Source organism: Colossoma macropomum, unplaced genomic scaffold, assembly GCF_904425465.1.
Source record: "Colossoma macropomum unplaced genomic scaffold, Colossoma_macropomum, whole genome shotgun sequence".
NCBI classification, from domain to species: Eukaryota; Metazoa; Chordata; class Actinopteri; order Characiformes; family Serrasalmidae; genus Colossoma; species Colossoma macropomum.
The window spans coordinates 39,889,633-39,911,668 of record NW_023494790.1 but is presented as its reverse complement, the minus strand read 5'-3'; the positions used below and the strand labels follow the sequence as shown (position 1 = coordinate 39,911,668).

Here is a 22,036-nt window from a genome sequence, read left to right as displayed (position 1 = left end):
CTCTTTGGGCCGCTATTGCTGTTTTCGAATGACACTTCTGGTCACCACATTTGCAAACTTTGACCTTCACAGTTGCTCCTCTCTTCTGTCCTTCCTTTTCCATCATTCAAATGGGCTTTAGAGGTCGCCCCTCAGACCTATCCTGCTTCCTCTGAACGTCCTAATGAGATCAAGTGGGATTGATGACATCAGAAGCCAATCCCCACCGGGATCAACCCAAAAAGCCTGACGCGAGATGAAGAGGAGAAGAAGGAGGGAGAGGAGCTCAGTCTGCTGGAGAAAGGGAGGAGGAACTGCTGATGATCTCCTAGGAGACACCAGAACATCTCTCTGACTGCCGGGAGTCCCACCCAACAGGTAGGAGATACAGACCGTCATAGAAGAACTACTTTTGGTTCCCTAAAGAACATTTCAATGGATGGTTCTTTTGAGACACGTTTTTGTAGATGAGGTGTGCGAATGTGAAGAACCTTTTTAAAGTTAAATTGGTATACAGCCCTTACCTACACTCTTTAAAAAGATGGTTCTTCAAGGGTTCTTTAGAACCAGGACTTCTATTTAGAACCATTTTGGCTTAAATGGTTCTTTGCATGCTGAAATGGTTCTTCAGATTGATGGAGCATGTGATGTATATGGTTCTATATAGCACCAAAAAGGGATCTTCGGTTGTAACAAGCTTGACATTGTGACAATAGAAGAACCTTTTTTGGTGTTATGCAGAACCATTCTCAAAAAGGTTCTATATAGAACCATATACAACACATTCTTCATTAATCTGAAGAACATTTGAAGGACTATCTTTTTTAAAGAGCGTATGTGGTACTTTTAAATGTTAAATGGTTCTTCACACTCACAATTTTTTTTTTCAAACATGGTTCTTTAGGGAACCAAGAGTGGTTCTTCAGTGGTGTCACTCAGAGAACGCTTTGTGACAATTTAATACAGTGTATACACTAATGGGGATGAAATATTGGCTTTGCTGAGAACATGAGAACATGAGAAAGAACACTGAAATGTCAAATTGCTGGATTTTGTAAATATTTGAAACAGCAAATGTGGTACGTTTCATAAAAGAACCCAGAGATGATTAAAGATCTCCTGCGGATGGAAGTATCCTACCAATACAGCAACAGCAGCCCAAAGAACGCAGTCAAACTGAGAGGTTTCTGTTTAGATATTAACATGTGGTGCTTGATAATCTTCTGGATTATGTGGATTTTCTTCAGCTGTGAATTGTTCTCAAAGGAAAAACTAAGACTTGCTGCAACGTGCAGACGGTTCTGTAGTACAATATCAACAAAATCTGTAAAATAGTGTGAACATGTAATAACTTCTTGATATGTAAATTCATAATGCAAATCATGACATGACTTTAGCCCTGTTTGTATGGCTTGATGCAAAATGATTTACTGCAGAGAAACTCAGATGTCTTTACAGTGGTGGTGATAGGAACCAGGGGTCGCCATGACTACAACACAAATATAGACATTTTATTTACTATCCAGAACCACCAGTGAACCTACAAGAGTCTTCTGAGTTTATATGGAATGTTGATGATGGAAAATAGTGGAAAATCTGAAATAATAGGTTTTCTTTGGGGACTATTTTGCCTCACAACACCCTGTATGTATCCCTCCACCATGAATGGAGTTTAAGTTCTCTGAACTATCATAAAACAGTGTCTCAGTCATCAGGCAGTGAATTCATAACCATTTCATGTAGGAACTTTCTGTGAGGGAGCTTTTAGAGGTGGACGTCTGGTTCCTATCACCACCACTGTGAACAATTCTGACTTTTTTGTAGAGCAGAGTATTTCACACCAAACCACTCTGAACGACTCTGTTGCTGAAATTCTTTATTATATGGCCAACAAACCACAGCTGTGTTAATAATCGCTGTGTCTTTGCACTGGAATGAAAAGAATAAGTCAGAAGAAAAGCTATAGCTGGTAAAGCAGGACCTCTAAAACAGGTTCAAAGTAGTTTTAAATTTAGTGATGCACCATTTCTGCCTAAATCAGTGAGCATTCCTTATAACAACACGATTCCAAGGAATTCAAACGCAAACAAACTTCATGCATGAGGACATAATCGAGAGTTACTTCGAGGAGATGCAGGCTGCACATGTAAGTGCTGAACGAGTACATTGCTGGGATTCTTTGTTGAGTCTATACTGGTTTCTGTCGACAGCCGAGATGGCTCGGGACATGTCAGATAAAGATATCCTGAAGATGGAGCTGGATCAGTTGAAGAAAGAGGTCAACATGTCCAGAACTGCAGTGAGTATCTCACTCTCCATCCCTCTAAACACAGTGTAGAAGCTACTTCCCAATAAATCTCTCAGCCTCAAACTACCGATCAATGTTTTCAATATAATTTAATATAAAGCAAATCTGTTTGTATAAAATTATAATAAGAAATATTTACCTTTTTACATAAACATAATATGGAACTGTTAAAAATTTATAAAATTGATATTTAGAGTGAATTTGTAAGAAAATTAAAGTCCAGAATGAGATTTTTATAAAATTAATATCCAGAGTGAAGTTGTAATAAAATTTACTTCCAGAATGAGATTTTTTATAAAATTAATATCCAGAGTGAAGTTGTAATAAAATTAATTTTCAGAATGAAATTTTATAAAATTAATATCCAGAGTGAAGTTGTGATAAAATTAATATCCAGAATGAAATTTTTATAAAATTAATATCCAGAGTGAAGTTGTAATAAAATTAATTTTCAGAATGAAATTTTATAAAATTAATATCCAGAGTGAAGTTATAAGAAAATTAACTTCCAGAGTGCCCCCGTTATTTAGTTTGTAACTCTGGTTTGTCCTGTAAATCTACAATGTAAATGTTATTATTCAAGCTTTTGACCTGCTGAGTGAAAGGATATGAGTCAAACTTGACTTCAGTCATGACCTCTTTCTTCTTTAAATGCTTCTTTTCAGGTGTCTGCAACTGCTCCTGAGCTCATCGCCTACGCCGAGGCCCAGTCTGCAGAAGACCCCCTGATCAAGGGAGTTCCTGAAGACAAGAACCCCTTCAAGGAGAAGGGAGGTTGCATCATCACATAGCGAAGGCCCTCCACTGGCCACACTCTTAAAAAGAAGGGTTCCTGGAGGGATCTTGATGGGGTTCCAAGGTTCTTTAGCCCACCATGGCCTTCTTAGGCTTCCCTGCAAGAAGAGCAGCAGCTCTGTCTTTCACAGAACCACTAATCAAAACATGTCAACACGACAGGTTCCCATACAGAGACCCCCAGAATGGAGCTTTTTCTTTTTTAGATTGCAAGGTATCTTTTATAAAGCACAGTCAGGATAAGTAAATCGGTCACGGACAGCACGGACAATCAGCGTTTAGCGTGTACTTGTGACGTATGATAATGTACAGTCAGTGAGAGGTTATGATACTACAGCTAGTCACAGGAGAGGGACGTCCACGTCTTTGATTACTCTTTGTAATATATTTTTCTGGGTATCTTTGTAAAATAAATGCATCTAGTATAAAAACAGCCTCACGTCTTTATTAGGAACAGTAGTGATTGCTAGTAGTGGACTTTACTCTTGCTCACTGTTTACACAATGTTTCCCAACCTAAACCTCATCACCATTTGGCAGAAAACGGACTTATTATCATCGACTGATGTCTTTAACAGCCTTTTACTATATCAGTTTTATATAACTTCACAGTTAGAATGTTTGTAGTCTTCTGCCAAGTGGTTTCAGCATAACTGTTAGCCTGCAATGCTACTGTTTATAAGCTACTCTATTGACAATATTTATCAAAAAAAGTTACATTGCAAAATAAATAGATAAATAAATGACATTAGGCCACTTTGGCTGGTTTAACAGTTTGCTGCCTTTTATTTAGTGCTATCAGATCTCCATGAAGGCTACAATGTAGTTAGGCTAAAAGCTAGACTTGGCTTTTGCTAATTGCTGCTTGGTAGTAACAGTGGTGCACACAGTGTTTCCCAACCTAAACCTCGTCATCTGGGAAAAAAGCGGACTTATTATCATCGACTGATGTCTTTAATAGGTTTTAACTATATGAGTTTTATCTAACATCACAGTTAGAAGTTTGTAGTGTTCTGCCAGGTATTTTCAGCATAGCCGTTAGCCTACAATGCTAGTGTTTATAAGCTACACCATTGACCATTTTTATTGAAAAAAGTTACACTGCAAAAAAAATAAAATAAAATAAATAAATAACATTAGGCCACTTTGGCTGGTTTAATGGCATGCTGCTATTATTTAGCGCTATCAGATCTCCTTAGGGTTACTATTTAGCTAAGCTGAAAGCTAGACTCAGCTTTTGCTAATTGCTTTTTGGTAATAACAGTGGTGCACACAGTGTTTTCCAGCAGAAACAATAGCCTGCTACTGCTATCAGTTTTATCAGGCGTCACATTTTGAATGTTTGTAGCGTTCTCTGTATTTCCTGGCATTTTTAGCAGAGCAGTTAGCCTACATTGCTCATGTTCAAAAGCCTACAATTTGTATCCGAGAAAAATAATTACACTGAAAAATACAACCTCCTTATTGTGGCTGATCTGAAGGCATTCTGCTGTTATTTAGCGCTATCAGCTCTCGCTTAAGGCTCCTAGTTAAGGTTAACTCAGTGAAGGCTTGCTAGCTGATGCTAAAGCTTTTCCCTTAAAGCTCTCAAAGTCACCTTACAGAAAATGGCGTGCTAGCTTGTCTAGTATTCGGTTTATATTTCATTTAAAACTTTAACTGAATATATTATATTTTGAAAAAATGCAATAATACACAAATTAATTAGTGAATTAATTCATTTTTGTGATTCGTGCATCACCAGCATACGTCACACCAACAACCCTGAGGTAAAATCTAGTTCCTTTGTGTGTTGAGCTCCTCCGTGTTTCCATCGGCGAAGACTGCAATGAGGTTGGCATGTCAGTCTACATAAGCTCATTCCACAAACCTCATCTCAGGATTAGACTAAGCTTTTCATCCTGTTAGCTCCTTTTCCCTCTCACTCGCTCTGCTCCGTGTCCTTCAGTATTCATGTTCAGCCATTGGTCCAGCATTTGTTAGCTGTGCTGTAACTTCATTAGATCAGTGTTGAACTCTGAATGTTAGAGCGAGGCCTTCAATTTGGGCCATAAATGTTAAAACTTGATCAAAAACAACTCTACAACAAAGCTAATTTATGATAGCGCCTCTTTAGATGTCTAATGGTATGCCACTGCTAAGCTAACACTGCACACGAACGTATGTAGGCAGTTGTAGACTAAATATGGACATTCCATATGTTTTCTGTGAAGTTTCTAACAGACTTTAACATATGGTCACTGTCAGGACAAAATCTTTTATCTCCAATAATGTAATTTTACAGGATAAAGAAAAACCCTTTTAACTTTGAATGGGAGTTAATGGAACCAGAGTTTTTCCAAGTAATTTTGGAGCATTTCTATATATTATACAATGCTGGCATTTTCAGACTATGTCAAAAAATGAAAAATGCAAAAGGCAAAAATGGAGATCAACAACAACAATAGGTCTGTGCTTGTATGTGTCAGTTTTACAGTGACTCTTTCAGTAAAGAGTCCTGACATAGAGCTGCCACTGCTGTTTTACATTCCTAACAACTAACTGGAACACAGACTACAGCTCGTATTCACAGTCAATGACTTGTCTAGAACTTCCAGAAGGACAATACCTCTCACAAAATTGGTGCTATTGTAAATCAAAACTTGACTGGTTGACTCCACTGAGTTAGTTTGGTTGTTAGGTCCAGCTCCTGAAGGCCTAACCAATAGGGGAGTTTGCTTGGCTGTATCTACCCAGATACCACAGAGAAGACAATCCTGATTGGATCATTTTCTGTTGGGCTTTTCAAGAATTTAACTCTTTTGTTTTCAACCAAAATGAAAGAGAGGAGTATTAATACTTACAGAGTTTAAACACAACAAGCATAATGATTCTTTTCAATAAAAGATGAGCTAAACATTACAAGTATGTACACATGTATGTGATTATGTGATTCCCAGAAATCGATGGACCTTCTCCGAATGCCTAAAAGACCCTGATTGTTCTCCACTACATGTTAATTAGACGAAATCCTGTGGCAAATATCATTTCACTGCAAATTTCACATAAATGGGAGAAACAATTGAGCTTTACATAATAAAAGTCAGCATGACCAATTTAAGTAACACCTTAAAGGCATTAAAAAATGTTGGCAACATTTTAACACACATTAAATCTAAAACTGAATACAAAAATAAGTACACTTTTGTTTATTATATACTTTTATATTGTTTGAAAATGCCAGATGCTTTTTACTTTTTGTGGGCGTTTAATGAGGGATGGATGGATAAATAAATCCGAGATCACTCAGAATAAAATATTTTTACATTAACATAGCAAGCTTTTGTTTCAACAGTGAGATGTGTTAAATATTTAGTAAACAAGACATATATGTACTAAACATTCATACACAACATTCATTTGTTCATAAATAATCTGTAAAAGTGTTACTGATTAAGATTTTAATAATGATCACATTATAATCTGGTCAGGTTATTGAAGTCTATAATGTAATATAATTTACACTCCAGACCTTCAGCCAAGTTCTCATACCTCTATCTGTGCTGGAGTACTTTAACAGCACTTCAGCTCTTATATAACCATTCTGCGTGTGATAGTGTGTGTAGTGTGTGTATAAAGTCTAACAGGTTTGGCACATTTTCCAGCCTTATCTTAACTTCGTTACCGGATGACACTAAAACAAAGATCAAACCTCAGTCACTGCTTTTTTAATAAATGATGAATCTAAAACAACTGGGCAGTTTTCCATGTTTACAGTGCAATAAAGAGCACTATAACGAGGATTTTCTGTGCTTTGCCTGTCCAGCTTGTTAAATCTCTGGAGATTACTTAATTAGAGATAGATAAACAGTGTGGATTCCATCTGTGCTATCTGCGGGCGTCGTCTCCAGGCCTGCTTGTGGTGATCATAACTAACCACGTCTCAGGGATGTATGCAAACAAAATTCTAAAGAATGACCAACAAACTTTTGAATAGACTGCATTTATGTGAGTAACCAAGCATCATTAAAGGAATACTGTAGTGTTTTTCAAACATAGTTTCAATCTACCTCATATTTGGTGGGTATTTGATCACCACAGATGATTATTTTGATGCAGAAGAGAAATGAACAGGACAGAATGTGTCAGCTGTATCGCCAACAGCATTACAGCAATTACATTATCAATACAGACCTTCTAGACCTTCAAGTTCATTTTTATTCAACATGATCATGCTTGTATTTAACTCTAAATAAGGGTTGAATTCTTGATACACTGAGCAGAAAGTAAGCCAATCAGGATTTGTTTTCTCTGTGGTATCTAGGTAGGTAAAGCTAAGCGAGCTCTCCTATTAGTTAGGACTTCAGGAGCTTAAGAGAAGTCCTAACACTCGTACTGGACAGTAGTGACAGTGTGAACACCTAACGACAAACGTTGTAGAGGCAAGACACCAGAGGTTTGTGCAGTTTCTTGATGTCATTTTGGTTGTATTATTTAGTGTTTATAATTTGTGGGTGTTTTTGAGCATTTTGGTGGGAAACTATCAATCTGGCAACCCTGGAGGGCGGGCCAAAGAGAAGACAACACACACAGGGTTAAGTAAGTAAAGCAATATGCATAGATGGAGCCAGGAGCCAATGGGAAAGATTGTTGCCCTGACTAAACAAACACTGTACGTCGCACAACTGACTCAGTTACATGCATCTGTTAAGTAATGTCAACAAAAAAGCTGATTAAAACCAACAATAGAGGGTGATTTAATCTTTTAGTGCAGTACTGTACACACTGTATAAGACATACGACCAATATTAGGCATACCTGTTATCTCTACTGCCATAAAAGATGCTTCATCATTGCATAAATGAACGTACTCCTGACCTTCAGCACCTGCTAGCAGTAAAAGGCAGCCAAGAACCTCACAGGCTTTCAGATCACATTAACCTCATCAGTGCTGCAGGCGCTCCTGAGTTTTCTGCTTCAGTGTCTGTTAAAGGTGTCTGAAGAGCGAATCTTGAGGGAACATCTGGACAAGCGTCCTTAGCTACCTTGCACTTGCTACACAATAGCTGTGCTGTCCACTTCAGGATGTGGTTGCTGGTGTTTCTGGTGTGGTTCCTGGTTTCAGCAGGTGGTATGTACTGGTACCTGTTAGGCAGACGAAGCCCTTTCACGCTGGAATCAGTCAGGCCTCCAGAACCGCTGGAGCTCGACCAGAAGAAAAGAGACAAAGTTCTGAAGCAAGGTGAGTGGACGATGAGTCTGTAGGTCAGGTTTTAAAAACAGGCCCCTTTGAACATTAATGATGTTTGGGATGTTCACTGCATTTGCAATGTCATGTTAAGAAGCTGCTAAAAAAGTTGTGAAGTTGGCAAAGCATTTTCTGAGGATTGGAAGAAAGAAAAAATAAAATACAGCGAGAATAATCATCTTGAAATGTTTAATCCGAGCTTATTTTATAACCAAGTCTAGAATCAGGCTGTAACAGAGAATGAGAGTGGGCTCTCTCACTAGACCTGTCACCAGACCAAACACTGGACACCACGGAAACCAGAAAACAGCTCATGTTTATTTTACAAATTTAACATTGGAAGCAAAGCAGCGGGGAGTGGAGTGGTATTGGTATTGGAGAGGTATTGGATGGAGCTCCATCACTTCAGAGAACACAGTTCCACTGCTCCACAGCCCAATGCTGGGGGGCTTTATACCCCTCTCGCCAATGCTTGGCACATAGTAAACTCTACAATGGCTTTAAAATCTGTTTTATGAATATATATGAATGATATCTGGCATTGCTGAATCAGATGCCAGTATAGGGTTGGGTGATTTTATGTATAATAACATTATGACAACTATACCTACACATATCTTTATGTACAATTCATGTGAGACCGACAGGTTTCTGTGAATTTACAATACAATGACATTAACGTCAATGCTCTGTTTCTGCAGGCTTCACCAGGGAGAAGGTGCCACAGAATCTGGATGCAATCGTGATCGGCAGTGGGATCGGTGGGATGACGGCAGCAGCTACGATGGCCAAACTGGGCAAGAGAGTCCTCGTGCTGGAGCAACATGACCAGGCTGGAGGCTGCTGCCACACATTCACTGAGAAAGGCTTCGAGTTTGATGTCGGTAAGAAGTTAATCACACATAACCAACATCTTTTGGCCTTCAATGACCAATCAACAGTTTGGACTATCTTAAACCCTGGCCGGATGTGCTACAAGATCGTTTGATTGAGAACATTCAGCAGCCAGAGAAACTCAGCATAGCCAAGGGGCGTCCAGGGGTGGCCGGAAGTGGCCAGCACAATCGCCACCCTGGAATGAAGCATGGCTGCCCTTCTGGAAACCCCAGTTATGGAAAGTTAAACGGTCAGCCATCATTTATAAAGCATCGGTTATACGTTATGGTGACAATCTGCCATCAGGGTAGATACCAGACAGTTATAAGAGTCTGATGTTGCTGAATTGAATAATTAGCATATCTTGCTGTGATTGGCTAATTAGCCAGTTATAATGGTTTATAATGCTAACTAATTTTCTTTTGAGCCTTCTAATCATTAGACTCATGTATGACCTTTAGTGAGGTCAGCCGACCTTAATAACTTCTGTGGCCTGTCTATATGAAATAGTTTTTGTAAAGTTAGCACTGAAAAAAGTGATGCATTTACTTGTTTCAAACAACGTCATTTCTTCAATAAAAACTACAATACGTTTTATCAACTTATGTGAAAATGAAGGACGGATTTAGTTATGTGCAAAGAAAAAACAAAGCATTAGTTATTATATTTTAATACAGTAATGCTATATATTTATTTATTTTTCTTAGTGGTTTTCCACCCCAATAAAATCTCTGAGCATAGCGTAAGTTGTAGACACACCTGCAGTGAGAATGGTGGTGGAAGTAAATTAGTCAGACTTATTTAGATTAAGAACAGTGGAAAGGTGTTAGTGAGGAACGTTCGATGCCTGACTCACTCTATCCTGATCATCTGGAGCTGAAAAAGCTTTAGGTTAATCTCTGAGGAGCACACCTCAATCACTAAACTATTAATATACAAACTTATACTAGCTCTAATTAGCTGAAAATAATTTAAAATGATGTCTAACGATAAATAACGTTAAGATCAGTCACCTCTTCAGTTAGCTTTTCTTAGCAGAGCTGCTAACAGTTAGCTTGATAAATCAGTGATTATTACACTTATAACTACACTTATTTAACAAATACTTTATTGAATACAACGTCTGGAGTTACCTTTTGGCAGCCAGTTTATAATGTTTAAATCTATATTTCATAGCTTCATGATGCCACCATCTAAGTATTGGCCCTATCATCATCAGGAGATCATGGGTTCGATCCCTGGTTATGCTACAGCCATCTGTGGAGAGCACAGTTGTCCTCGCTCTCTCTGGATGGGTAGGATGACCCACCCATCTCCCCCCCATCACTCAGTGCAATGCTAGCCAGTGCAGGTGTCTGTTAGTTGATGTAACAGAGCTGGCGGTTAGCGTTCTCCAGCGTGTTCAGCTGTCCAGTGGTGTTGCGTTAGCAGCAGTTTGTAAAGATGTGGTGGAGCTTTTTTGCCTTCACCCTCCTAGCGCTGGTGGCGTCGTGTGATTGGGGGAGACCTAACTAGTGGGTAGAATTAGATACGACTAAATTGGGGAGAAAATTGGAAACACTCGAAAATATCTATATTACATAAGTTATCATTGCATAATATTAATGTGGCAAGTGATTCCAAACTTTTGAACAGTATTCGCTAATTGCACAAGATGGCGCTGTTTAACTTCTGCTACAAGCATGCAGTGTGCGAAAAACAGTCTCTGTTCTAGTGCGGTTCTGCGCTCCTCCTCACAGTAACTGAGATCTTCCTCGTCTCCTCTTCTGTAGAGTCTCTGTTCTAGTGCGGTTCTGCGCTCTTCCTCACAGTAACTGAGATCTTCCTCGTCTCCTCTTCTGTAAAGTCTCTGTTCTAGTGCGGTTCTGCGCTCTTCCTCACAGTAACTGAGGTCTTCCTCGTCTCCTCTTCAGTCTTCAGTGTGAGAAATGAGGAACAGTCACTCTTCACTCCAAACTCTTGGGAAACTGGGCGAGTTTTCAGATTTACAGATCTGCTGCAGCTCATTGTAAAGTGTTTCAGAGGAATCCAGGCAGAGTTACAGTTTCTGGGCTATGAAGGACCAACTGGGTGAACCAGTCTGCTACAGCGCCACCCTGAGGCAGAGCAGTGCTGCAGCTCTAGTTGGTTAAGAACACCAAACACTGTGGGTGTAACAGATAAACAATGATCTTTCCCCAAATTTGTATCCGGGTGTGTTTTCCCTAACGGACAGTATAACATCACAATAAGTTTATTTTCAGGGACCACACAGAATTTTGATTTTGACATGTTTAGGGGGTCCAAAAGGTTAATTAAGGTGTCCTTGATCCTCCCAGGACCACCTGTATTTCACACCTTGCTCCTGCCACGATTTTCCTTTGCCAAGCTGGAAAACAAAATCCAAAGAAACGCCACAGAGGAGTTCTGCCTTATCAGCAGTGCTGCGCCACGTTTATGCAATAGCAGCGCACACAGAAACGAGGGGCAGATTTTACTGCTTCTCTTGAGCAGTTTGTCATATAATTATGTACAGAATACACATATTTAGGGCGGCACAGTGGGTAGCGCTGTCGCCTCACAGCAAGAATGGCCTGGGTTTGATTCCCGGCCGGGTGACCAGAGTCGTTTCTGTGTGGAGTTTGCCTGTTCTCCCTGTGTCTGCGTGGGTTTCCTCCGGGTACTCTGGTTTCCTCCCACAGTCCAAAAACATGCAGTCAGGCCAACTGGACATGCTAAAATTGCCCCTAGGTGTGAGTGTGTGTGTGTGTGACTGTGTATGTCTGTCTGTCTGCCCTGCGATGGACTGGCGACCTGTCCAGGGTGTATCCTGCCTTCTGCCCAATGACAGCTGGGATAGGCTCCAGCACCCCACCGCGACCCAGAAGGATAAGCGGTTTAGGTGATGATGTATGTATGTATGTATACACATATTTAACTATAACGTTTTCACAAGTGTAACACATCTGTCACAAGAGCGATTTTTGTGCATAATTCTGGTAGCACTGTGCAAAAGTGACAGCATCAGCGGTGAACATGTATAGGATTGTAAAACAAAACATGTCTGAATGACACAATTCTTACTTTTACTTGTCTGTGTTGATGAGAAACTGAATGATGTGATATACATCACTGTTCGTGATCTTTGGCAGATCTGCTAAAATCCCATATAGAAAGTCAGTGTGTGGTACCAGCTGAGACACCACCAGATGTCGTTATCTGCACAGTGCTTATAGTGGAAGTTAAACGGCGCCATATGCAACTTTGTACCTTTTGCTAAGTTATGAGTAATAAAATGTTATTTCTGTCTCTAAAGGGCTTCATTACATCGGTCAGCTGCATGAGACCAGCCTCTTTAAGGTTGTTATGGACCAGATCACTGAAGGCCAGCTGCAGTTTGTGGAGCTGGACAAGCATTTTGACACCGTCATTATTGACACTGGAGAAGAACAAAGGAAATACACCATGTACTCAGGCAAAACTGAGATGGAGGAACATCTCAAGAAGCAGTTCCCCAAAGACGTCAAAGCTGTGGAAGAGATCTTCAAGATCATGAAGGTAGTGCTGATCATGAAACACGTTCCCAAGATAATTTTAATTCTTGTGATAAATTTTTAAAGTTGCTTCATTTTCTCTAAAGATGTCAGCCAGAAAGACCCCTTTCTTGGCTTCACTGAAGCTGGTTCCCCAGTGGTTGGCGCTGTTCCTGCTGAAGAGCGGCATCGCTGACCTCTACTCCTCCATCTTCCGCCTCATAGGCACCAATGCAACAGCGGTGGTTGGCAGCCTGACCTCCAACAAGGATCTCCAAATGATGTTCTCTTACCTCTTCTATGGTGAGGTGCTTTGCTTGGTTGTTGGGTAGTCCATTCATTCATCCATTTATCTGCTAGTTTTATCTGTTAGTCAGTAAGTCCGGGCTGAAATGCGGTCGTGGACTCAGGCTGTCTAAAGGGCACTTACTGCATGACATGGAGCACGTCTCACAGCACCACCACTAGCCCACTTGCCTTGAATGGAATTGATCCCAGCGCCACGCAAAAAAAGGTTATGGTTGATCAGTTTAAATGTTTAAGTCACATTTTCCATCCAAAATGAGCATTTATGACTATGTTACTGATACATATGCATCGGACTCTCTGTGATAATCCAGACTATGGCTCTGCGACACAAGCCAGTACATAACTAGCAGTGAGAGGACTTACAAGCACACCTTTAATCCTTATCTCCTCCCTCACCATTGAAGCTTTGGACCCAATCTTCAATGAAAAGCCGTATTACAGAAACTTCTTAAGTCTGAAATCTTATTTGCTCAGTCTCTATGACAACTTCAGTTCAACTGAATTTAGGACAGAAGTTCATAATCTCATCATGAACTCCAGATCAGAAAACAGCATCACACAAACATCCTAACTAGACTAAACCTCCTAAATCCTGTCCTAACTTTAGGATGAACCCCAACAGGGTCCTCACTTCTGTTTAAGGTCCGTTTCTATGGTTTTTAGGCAGCTGTGTCAGCAGCATAGTTCACTACCAGCATAATGAGCTCCATTTATTCCTACTGTAAAACGCTGCTTTCACTGTGAGATGATTTTCTTTTCTAACTCTGCGTTTTAAAGATCTCAGACGCTGCAGACTCGATCTCCACCGCCCCTCTGATCACCTTCGTGTGTTAATGTTGATGATGAAATATTACAGTGATGGTGGTGGATAATGAGGAGACGGAGCTGAACGTGTGTCTGTCCCATATCAGTTGGCTATACCAGCATTGGTGGCTGCTAGCTCACTCTCTATAGAATACTGATACCTCCATGTCAACAAAATCTTTGGTTTAGTGGTTCTTCTTTTGGAAATGCTCTGTTCTAGTGTGGTTCTGCGCTCTTCGTCACATTGACTGAGATCTTACTCACTTCTGTCTTCAGTCTTCTGTTATAGCTTTTCAAATGTTTACCCCCTTCCACCTTCAAGAAACCAGAAAATCAGTCAAGAGGCTTCTGCAGCACCGCAGTTATCATATATTTACAACAGATCTAGTAATAGTTATGCCTTTATTTTGGCTGGAGTTTCATTTTAAGAGTCCCAGGTTTGTTTTTTTTCTGATTGTCATTTTCCCCTGTGGACCAGGTGTTCAACCCAACGATGCCAGCAGTGTTATCAATGCTCTGCTGCTGCACCACTACAAGCGTGGAGCGTACTACCCAAAAGGGGGCGCCAGTGAGATCCCATTCCACATCACTAAGGTCATCCAGAAATACGGGGGAAATGTTCTGGTCCGCGCTCCTGTAACTCGCATCCTGGTCGACGGTAAAGGAGCTGCATACGGTGAGTGAAAGAACGAGGTTACAGCAGTCGGCTGACTCAGATTTAATAATGCATCAGATTTCTGGATGAGAATAATTGTCTAGGAGAGCTGTGGAAGCTTTGTTTACTCAGAGTAACACAATTACTGCAACTATATATATTTTTATTGGAGACACTTCACTATAGGGGGACTTTCTAATGGCCTTTTAAAGCCCTTATTAAGCCTCATTAAACCAGTAATTGGTAATTAACTGTCCTTTAATTGACTACTTTATCAAATAGAGCATTTTTGTTTGTGTATAATATGCCAAAACACAGCAATTTAAGTGTCTATTATAATGCAATAATATAATACACCTTATTAAGCCTTAACAAGCCAGTAGTTGATAACTAACGTATCAGGCTAATAACTGGATGCACATCACTGCTTTATACACAATGAATGACATGCAAAAGAATAACATGGATAAAAGACATGTTAAAGTACCCTGGAAGATGCTTTATTCAGCTTATTAATAATAAGCTTTATTCAGCTTATTATTTATTCAGATTCTGGTCTATGTTGACGTGACTGCAATTACTGCAGATTTTTCAGGAGCACTTTCATGCTGTGAATCTTCGGTTCTACCACATCCCAAAGCTGTTCTACTGGATTTAGATCTGGTGTCTGGGAAGACCACTGAAAAACACTGAACTCACTGTCATGTTCATGAAACCAGTTTGAGACTTTTGCTTTGTGCCATGGTGCATTATGATGCTGGAAGTGGCCATTGGAAGACGGTAAATTGTAAAAGGATGCAACAGTCTGCAACAATACTTAAATAGGCTGTGGCATTCAAGTGAAGATTACTCACCCCATTACACCACCTCCACCAGCCTGGACTGCTGACACAAGGCACATGAACATGGATTCATACCGTTGGTGCCAAATCTTGACCCCACCATCTGTGAGCCTCAGCAGAAAGCAGAAATCAAGATTCATCAGACCTATGCTATGTTTCTCCTGTCTTCAGCTGTCCAGTTTTATTTTCCTGTGCCCACTGCAGCCTCAGCTTTCTGTTCTTGGCTGACAGAACACAATGTGATCTGCTGTTGTAGCCCATCCACCTCAAGGTTCGACGTGTTGTGCATTCTGAGATGCTTTTCTGCTCAAAACAATTGTACAGAGTGGTTGTTTAAGTTATAGTCGCCTCAGCTCGAACTAGTCTGGCCATTCTCCGCTTACCTCTCTCATCAACATAGTATTTCCATTTGCAGAACTGCTGCTCACTGGATGTTTTTTCTTTATTGCTCAATTCTGAGAACTTTGGTGACTTTTATGTGTGCACACATTTACAGAAAAATGCCACATTTATGTGTGTTCTCTGTGTAGGATGTGTTAACTTATTTTCACTTAGGAAATCAACAAAACATATGCCTATGACTATATATTGATTTCTAATATTATTAAAGTTTTGCAAAAACAACTTAATAGACAAAATGCAGTGACATAACAAAAACGCCTCATTAAAAAGGCTATAAAACAATGTGCATTTTTAATGTAACATGAAGCAAACTATTTAAGAAGGAGACATAAAACAAAATTGGTAAATGTACATGAATAAATAAAGATGATGTTTTAATCCAATCAGCCACTTGTTACTATGCAGTTGCTGTTCACTGGTTGTTGTTTACAAGCTCTCCAGAAAGCTGCTCAGTGTAGATGCACTGACCACACCCACCAAATACTAAGAAAAACTTTTATTTTGACAAAATTTATCATTATAATGTTGACATATCGTCATCTCGCCCACCTATAAGTCCTTATAACATACAGTACCTTTCATTGTGGTTTCTTTGTAGGTGTCTCGGTCAAAAAAGGTCAGGAGGAGGTGGAGGTGCGGGCTCCTATCATCATCTCCAACTGTGGAGTCTTCAACACCTTCAAGAGGCTTCTGCCTCCAGAAATACAAGCCAAGCCAGGTCAGATATTCATCACGTTATCAGTTCTTCAGTATCTTCGCTGTGAGACCTGTGATCAGATTTACTCTAAACACCCTCTAAACAATCTCATCCTGCAGAGATTCAGAAGAGGCTGGACATGATGAAGCCTGGACGAGGATCTTTGTTGGTTTTCTCAGGTTTTGACGCCACTGCAGAAGAACTGGGCATCAATTCCACCAACCTCTGGCTCTTCAAGGATAATGACATGGATGCCATGTCAGTACTACTGCAAAACAGTGAACCTCACACGATACAGAAACACCCATTCATATGGTCTATTAAAGGGGAACTCCACCAAAATGTCCGCATAATGTAGTGTGTGAGATGTAAACAGAGTCATTCAGAGAGGTCTACAGAGACTCTATAAGTGTCTACAACACAAATATAGCCATTTTATTTACTATCTATACATAGACATTTTGGAGGGAAATGAATTAATCTTTATTAAAGTAAAGCGTGTGGAACCCGATTTGGTCTCACTTTGTTTTGGCTCTTATAGTCTTATCCAGGGTCTTATACTCCCCCCCCCCTTTGGGCCTATCTGTGCACATGCCTTAGTTTTATATGGAATGTTGATGAGGGAAAATAGTGGAAAATCTGAAATAATAAGTTTTCTTTGGGGGACTATTTTGCCTTACAGTGCCCTGCATGCATGTATGGGTTGTAAAAATGGCCAAAATCTTCTCAAAACTATCGTAAAACAGTGCAGTGAATTCATAACCATTTCTTGTAGTAACTTTCTGCGAGGGAGCTTTTAGAGGTGGACGTCTGGTTCCTATCACCACCACTGTGAACAGTTCTGACTTTTCTCTAGAATGAAGCATTTCACACCAAACCATGCTGCTTCATGATTTAATTTTGCTGAAATTAAAAAAGAATCAATGGAATTCCCCTTTAATATCTGCCAAAGGTGAAACGTCCAGATCGGAAGATCATCCAGATACCAGAATTCTTTACAAGAATGCAAATGTTGTGGTTGTATTCTTAGTAATTTGACATGATAAAATGATTTGGATCGTTTCAACAACATAACAGAAAAGTTTCTTAACAGCAGCACGTCCTGGTCTTCTCTTTAGAGTGTTACTTGTTGTTACATTAAGTCCACACAGGGTAGCGCTGTTGCCTCAACCTTCAGAGCTTGAACAAAGCCAGCCGCAGCACTGGGCAGAGTGTCCAAGCAGAAACAATTATATGACGGGAAGAACAGGCCAACCCCAGCATTTCTATGTACCCACATTCTTCAGCAAGGCTACATGCATAGATCTTCTACCTAAAGCTCATATAGACTCAGTTCCTGTGTTCACTGTACTGGTCTTATAATGGGATTCAGCAGAGTTGCACCTCTAAAAGATCTGTTTTTATGTAAAGAATGGACGAATTCTACAACTTGGAAAAGGACGAGGCTCCAGAAAAAGTCCCCTTGATGTTCATCACTTTCCCCTCAGCCAAAGACCCCACGTCGAAGATTCGTCACCCAGGTACGACATCTGGAGCAGGTTTAATCAGGTTGTTGATGTGTGGCAAGGTAACCAATTTGGTCACACCCATAGCCATACATTTGAATGGCTCTCCAAGCAGGAGATATAACTGTTTATAAAACAAGAATTTATTTAAAGCGTTAATAAAACAAGAATTTATTTAAAGTGTGGGACATCAATGGGTTTTTTTTTTTTGAAGTTTTAAAAACATTATTAGGCTGGTTTGGTGCTCAGAAATGGCTCTTCACACACTTTCCCTCTTAAAACCTCAAACTGTGGGTGTAAAACAAGCAGATATGTTTTTACTACATTAAACTTGGTTTCAGGTTCAAATCTTTTTTGCAGTTGCAGTTAACCAACCCTGAAATATAGAGGTGTTGCCACCCCCACTTCCCTTGTCCCTGCCACCTACTGTTACTAATAACAGCTGCATATTAACCTTACAGGTAAAACGTGCATGACTATTCTGACTATGGTCAATTACGAATGGTTTGAGGAGTGGAAGGACACTACGGTGAAAAAACGAGGGGATGACTACATGGATTACAAGATGAGATTCGCCAAGCATCTCTTCGACTGGGCCTGTATGTACTTCCCCAAACTCAGAGAGAAGGTAAAGAAATGAAGGTTATATTTTCATTTCATAAACTTTGCGACGTCTCGCCTGGATGTTTATTTCTCTCTTTCGTCTGTATCAGTTGGTCTATCAGGATGTAGCGACTCCGCTGACTAACATGCACTACCTCGGAGCTTACCGCGGAGCCACGTACGCAGCCGAGCACAACTTGGACCGCTTTCACATAGAGGTCATGGCCAAGAACCGCTGCGACACTCCTGTCAAAAATCTCTTCATTTCAGGTATGACAAGGTCTTTCTGCTGGATAGATTTAATATCAGTACACCAGTAGACCATGTATCTCCATTTTCTACAGTGTCTGCTCTGGACATTGTGTAAACATTTCCTGATAAGTGGAACAAGAGTCGTCCAAAATTACTCACATTATCTTACTTCAAAAGTTAAGAATATTTTTGCCTTTCCTTGGAAAGTTACCATTTTTGGAAATACACTGTTTTATTAGGACAGTGAAGACATGTAGAGCCTATATTGAGCACTGTAGATACAGTATCTACCTAATAAAAGTTCTTAAATGTGAACTCCACCAATTTTCTCTAGATTTCTCTATAATTCAGCTGTTGAGATGTAAACAAAGTCACTCAGAGTGGGCTGGTGTGAAATGCATCATTGTAGATAAACTTAACAACAATTCAGCTGAGAGCTGCAGCACACCCACTCTTAAAAAAGATGGTTCTTCAAGGGTTCTTTAGTAAAGACAGTGGTTCTATATGGACAAATGCACACTCGAAGAACCATTGCTTAAATGGTTCTTTGCATGGTGAAATCGTTCTTCTGATTGATGGAGAATCATTAAGATTAAGTGACCCTTATTAGTCCTGCGACAGGGAAATTTCACCTCCACATTCAACTCATACACTAGGGGGCAGTGAGCACACTTGCCTGGGGTGATGGGCAGCCCTATCCACAGCACCTGAGGTGCAGTTGGGGGTTAGGTGTCTTGCTCAAGGGCACTTCAGTCACGTACTGTCAGCTCAGGGGATTAAACTAGCGATCTTCCGGTCACAGGGCTGGTTCCCTAACCTCCAGCCCACGACTGCCCTACACATCATTGTCTTGACAGTCATTTATATCACTGTCTTTACTAAAGAACCCTTGAAGAACCATCTTTTTTCAGACTGTACAGCTTACAGTCAGAGCTATGTGAACTCATGTCTGTGTTTTTCAGGTCAGGATGTGTTCAGCTGCGGTATCGTCGGTGCAGTACACGGCGGTCTTCTCTGTGCCTCCACGGCGCTCGGACAGATCGTTTATGTCAACCTCTTGCTGCTCAAGAAGAAGCTGAAGAGGAGGAAAGCTAGAGAGATGGCTACACTCGGCAAGGAGAAGCTGCAGTGAGAGTAAACCACACGGGCTGAGCAGATTAGAAGAAGAATATAAATAAAATTATAACATTATATTATATATAACTTTATATACATTAGCTACTCATTACTTATATGTATTATATGTTATATTGCTAACATGTCACACCATCATTACAGAAGTAAGATAATGATTACATAGGTACTGGTTGTATAACTGTTTCTGAAACCGATGTATACATGTCAATAAACTAATATATGTAAAAAAAAAGGTTAAATATAACCAATTTTGTCTTGTTTGTTTAATACATTGGTCATCCTAATCTATGTAAATAGATTTGTAGCCACAGCCAATGCAATGTCCAAAATAAAGTAATGAGTGAGTTTTATTGAATTGTACGCAAAAAATGCCTTCAACCTTAACTATTCATATTTTTCCATAGGAGTGTGTGAATTGGCAACTAATAGTTGTTGCTGAAATAGCTGCAGTACATATAGATTATTGGAATAAATGCTGATAATTCATAATCATAAATAAAAGAATAATAAACGAAAAAATACAATGGAAATTTGACTGGCAATTGTTTATTTTAAAAAATAATAACTGAGATAAGTACACTCCTGACAGTAGCTGGTGCTGTCTCCAGAAACTTTATGTGGTGTTTTCTATAACTGTCTAATAGTTTCTGACATATTCTTGGGTAAATTGATGCCCAATCCACGCAGAATTATTTCAGCTGTGCAGTGTTTCACAGGTTTCTTGTATGTACAGCCTGTTTCAAATCCCCCCACAGCAATTCAGTGGGATTCAGTTCTGGACTTAACCCTCTATTTCTTCCTTTTGGTGGATTTACTTGTATGTTTGGGATCACTGTCCTGTTAAAAGGTCCACTTCTTCAGCTTCAGCTTTTTCACAGATGATCTCACATTCTCCTCCAGCCCTCTCTGATATGAAAGAGAATTCTTCTGATCAAATGTATGGCATGGCTTCTAGTACTGTGGCGAAACAACTCTTTCTTTTTGGCTTGTCTGTCCATCGCAAATTATTCCAGAAGTCTTGGTCCTTACCTAGATATTCACTTGCAAACTTTAGTCTTGCCCTGCTGTTTTTTAAGACAGCATTCCTCCAAGTGCACCTCCCAGGTAATTCAAATTTGTGCAGTCTTTTTTTAATGGTAGATGCACTTTATCAACAGTGGCAAGAGCTACCTGCAGATCCTATGATGAAATTTTGGGGTTCTTAGAGGTTCCTGCATAGACTGCATTTCTGTAAGTAAGCAAGCATCAATAAAGGAATACTCCAGTGTTTTTCAAACCTAATTTCAATCTGCCTTCTTTTATATTCTTATATCTTGTATATTTGATCACCACAGACATAAACTTTGAAGTAGAAGACAAATGAACACAACAAAATGTATCAGCTGTATCGCCATCTGCATTATAGCAATTGCATTATCAACATCAGAGGGTGCCCCAGGGCCTTTTAGGCCTTCAAAGAAGGCTTCCTGATTTCTTTGGACTAAAAATGCATGTCTGTAATTTTTAATAATTTTTTTTAGCTCATTTTTATTCAATATGATCATGCTTGCATTTAAACTCAAGTATTACAGTACCACTTGTTTCAATGTTAAGTATGAGCCGAAAACAAAAGGGTTAAATTCTTGAAACACTGAGTAGAAAACTGGCCAATCAGGGATTGTTTTCCTCATGGTATCTAGGTAGATGTAGGTAAGTAAGCTCTCCTGTTGGTTAGGACTTCAGGAGCTGAAGAGAAGTCCTAACACATTCGCCTAACTATCCGCATAGTGACAGAGGAATCAACCGATCATGGAAAATGATGAGGTGAATGTCTGACCTCATCAGTAAACTGAACATGATTGATAACTAGACAGTTTTTAAGTAAAATGATAAGAGTTCGCGACTAAACACAGGCAGCACAACTTACACCACAGAATGAACACAGTTCTGTCTCATTTATAAGCGGAGATTTGGCTAAACAGCTAAAAGTAGGTCATTTTTGCCCATTTAAACTGTAACAAATTTTACAGTAAAATTGTACATTTTACTGAAACAAATCAGATCTAAGTTTGGGTAAAGATGCTCAAGGTGGAGTTTCTGGAAAATTGAAAATGTCTGCATTCCAAAAAAAAATATGTTTTTGTGTAACAAAATA

The 22,036-nt window shown here is 39.7% G+C and overlaps 2 protein-coding genes across 2 annotated transcripts; both read left to right on the top strand.

The window, feature by feature from the left end:
• The first annotated feature begins 2,194 nt into the window (after positions 1–2,194).
• Positions 2,195–3,078, top strand: gngt2b (guanine nucleotide binding protein (G protein), gamma transducing activity polypeptide 2b). Its single transcript, XM_036571803.1, has 2 exons — positions 2,195–2,278; positions 2,953–3,078. The coding sequence occupies exons 1-2, from the start codon at positions 2,195–2,197 to the stop codon at positions 3,076–3,078; spliced, it is 210 nt and encodes a 69-aa protein (XP_036427696.1).
• A 4,865-nt stretch (positions 3,079–7,943) lies between these two features.
• Positions 7,944–19,897, top strand: LOC118809802 (inactive all-trans-retinol 13,14-reductase-like). Its single transcript, XM_036573378.1, has 11 exons — positions 7,944–8,302; positions 9,010–9,192; positions 12,480–12,721; positions 12,804–12,999; positions 14,288–14,485; positions 16,307–16,426; positions 16,525–16,663; positions 17,816–17,925; positions 18,372–18,538; positions 18,624–18,783; positions 19,728–19,897. Exons 1-11 carry the CDS (start codon positions 8,146–8,148, stop codon positions 19,895–19,897), a joined length of 1,842 nt encoding a protein of 613 aa, XP_036429271.1. The 5' UTR covers positions 7,944–8,145.
• The last annotated feature ends 2,139 nt before the right edge of the window (positions 19,898–22,036 follow it).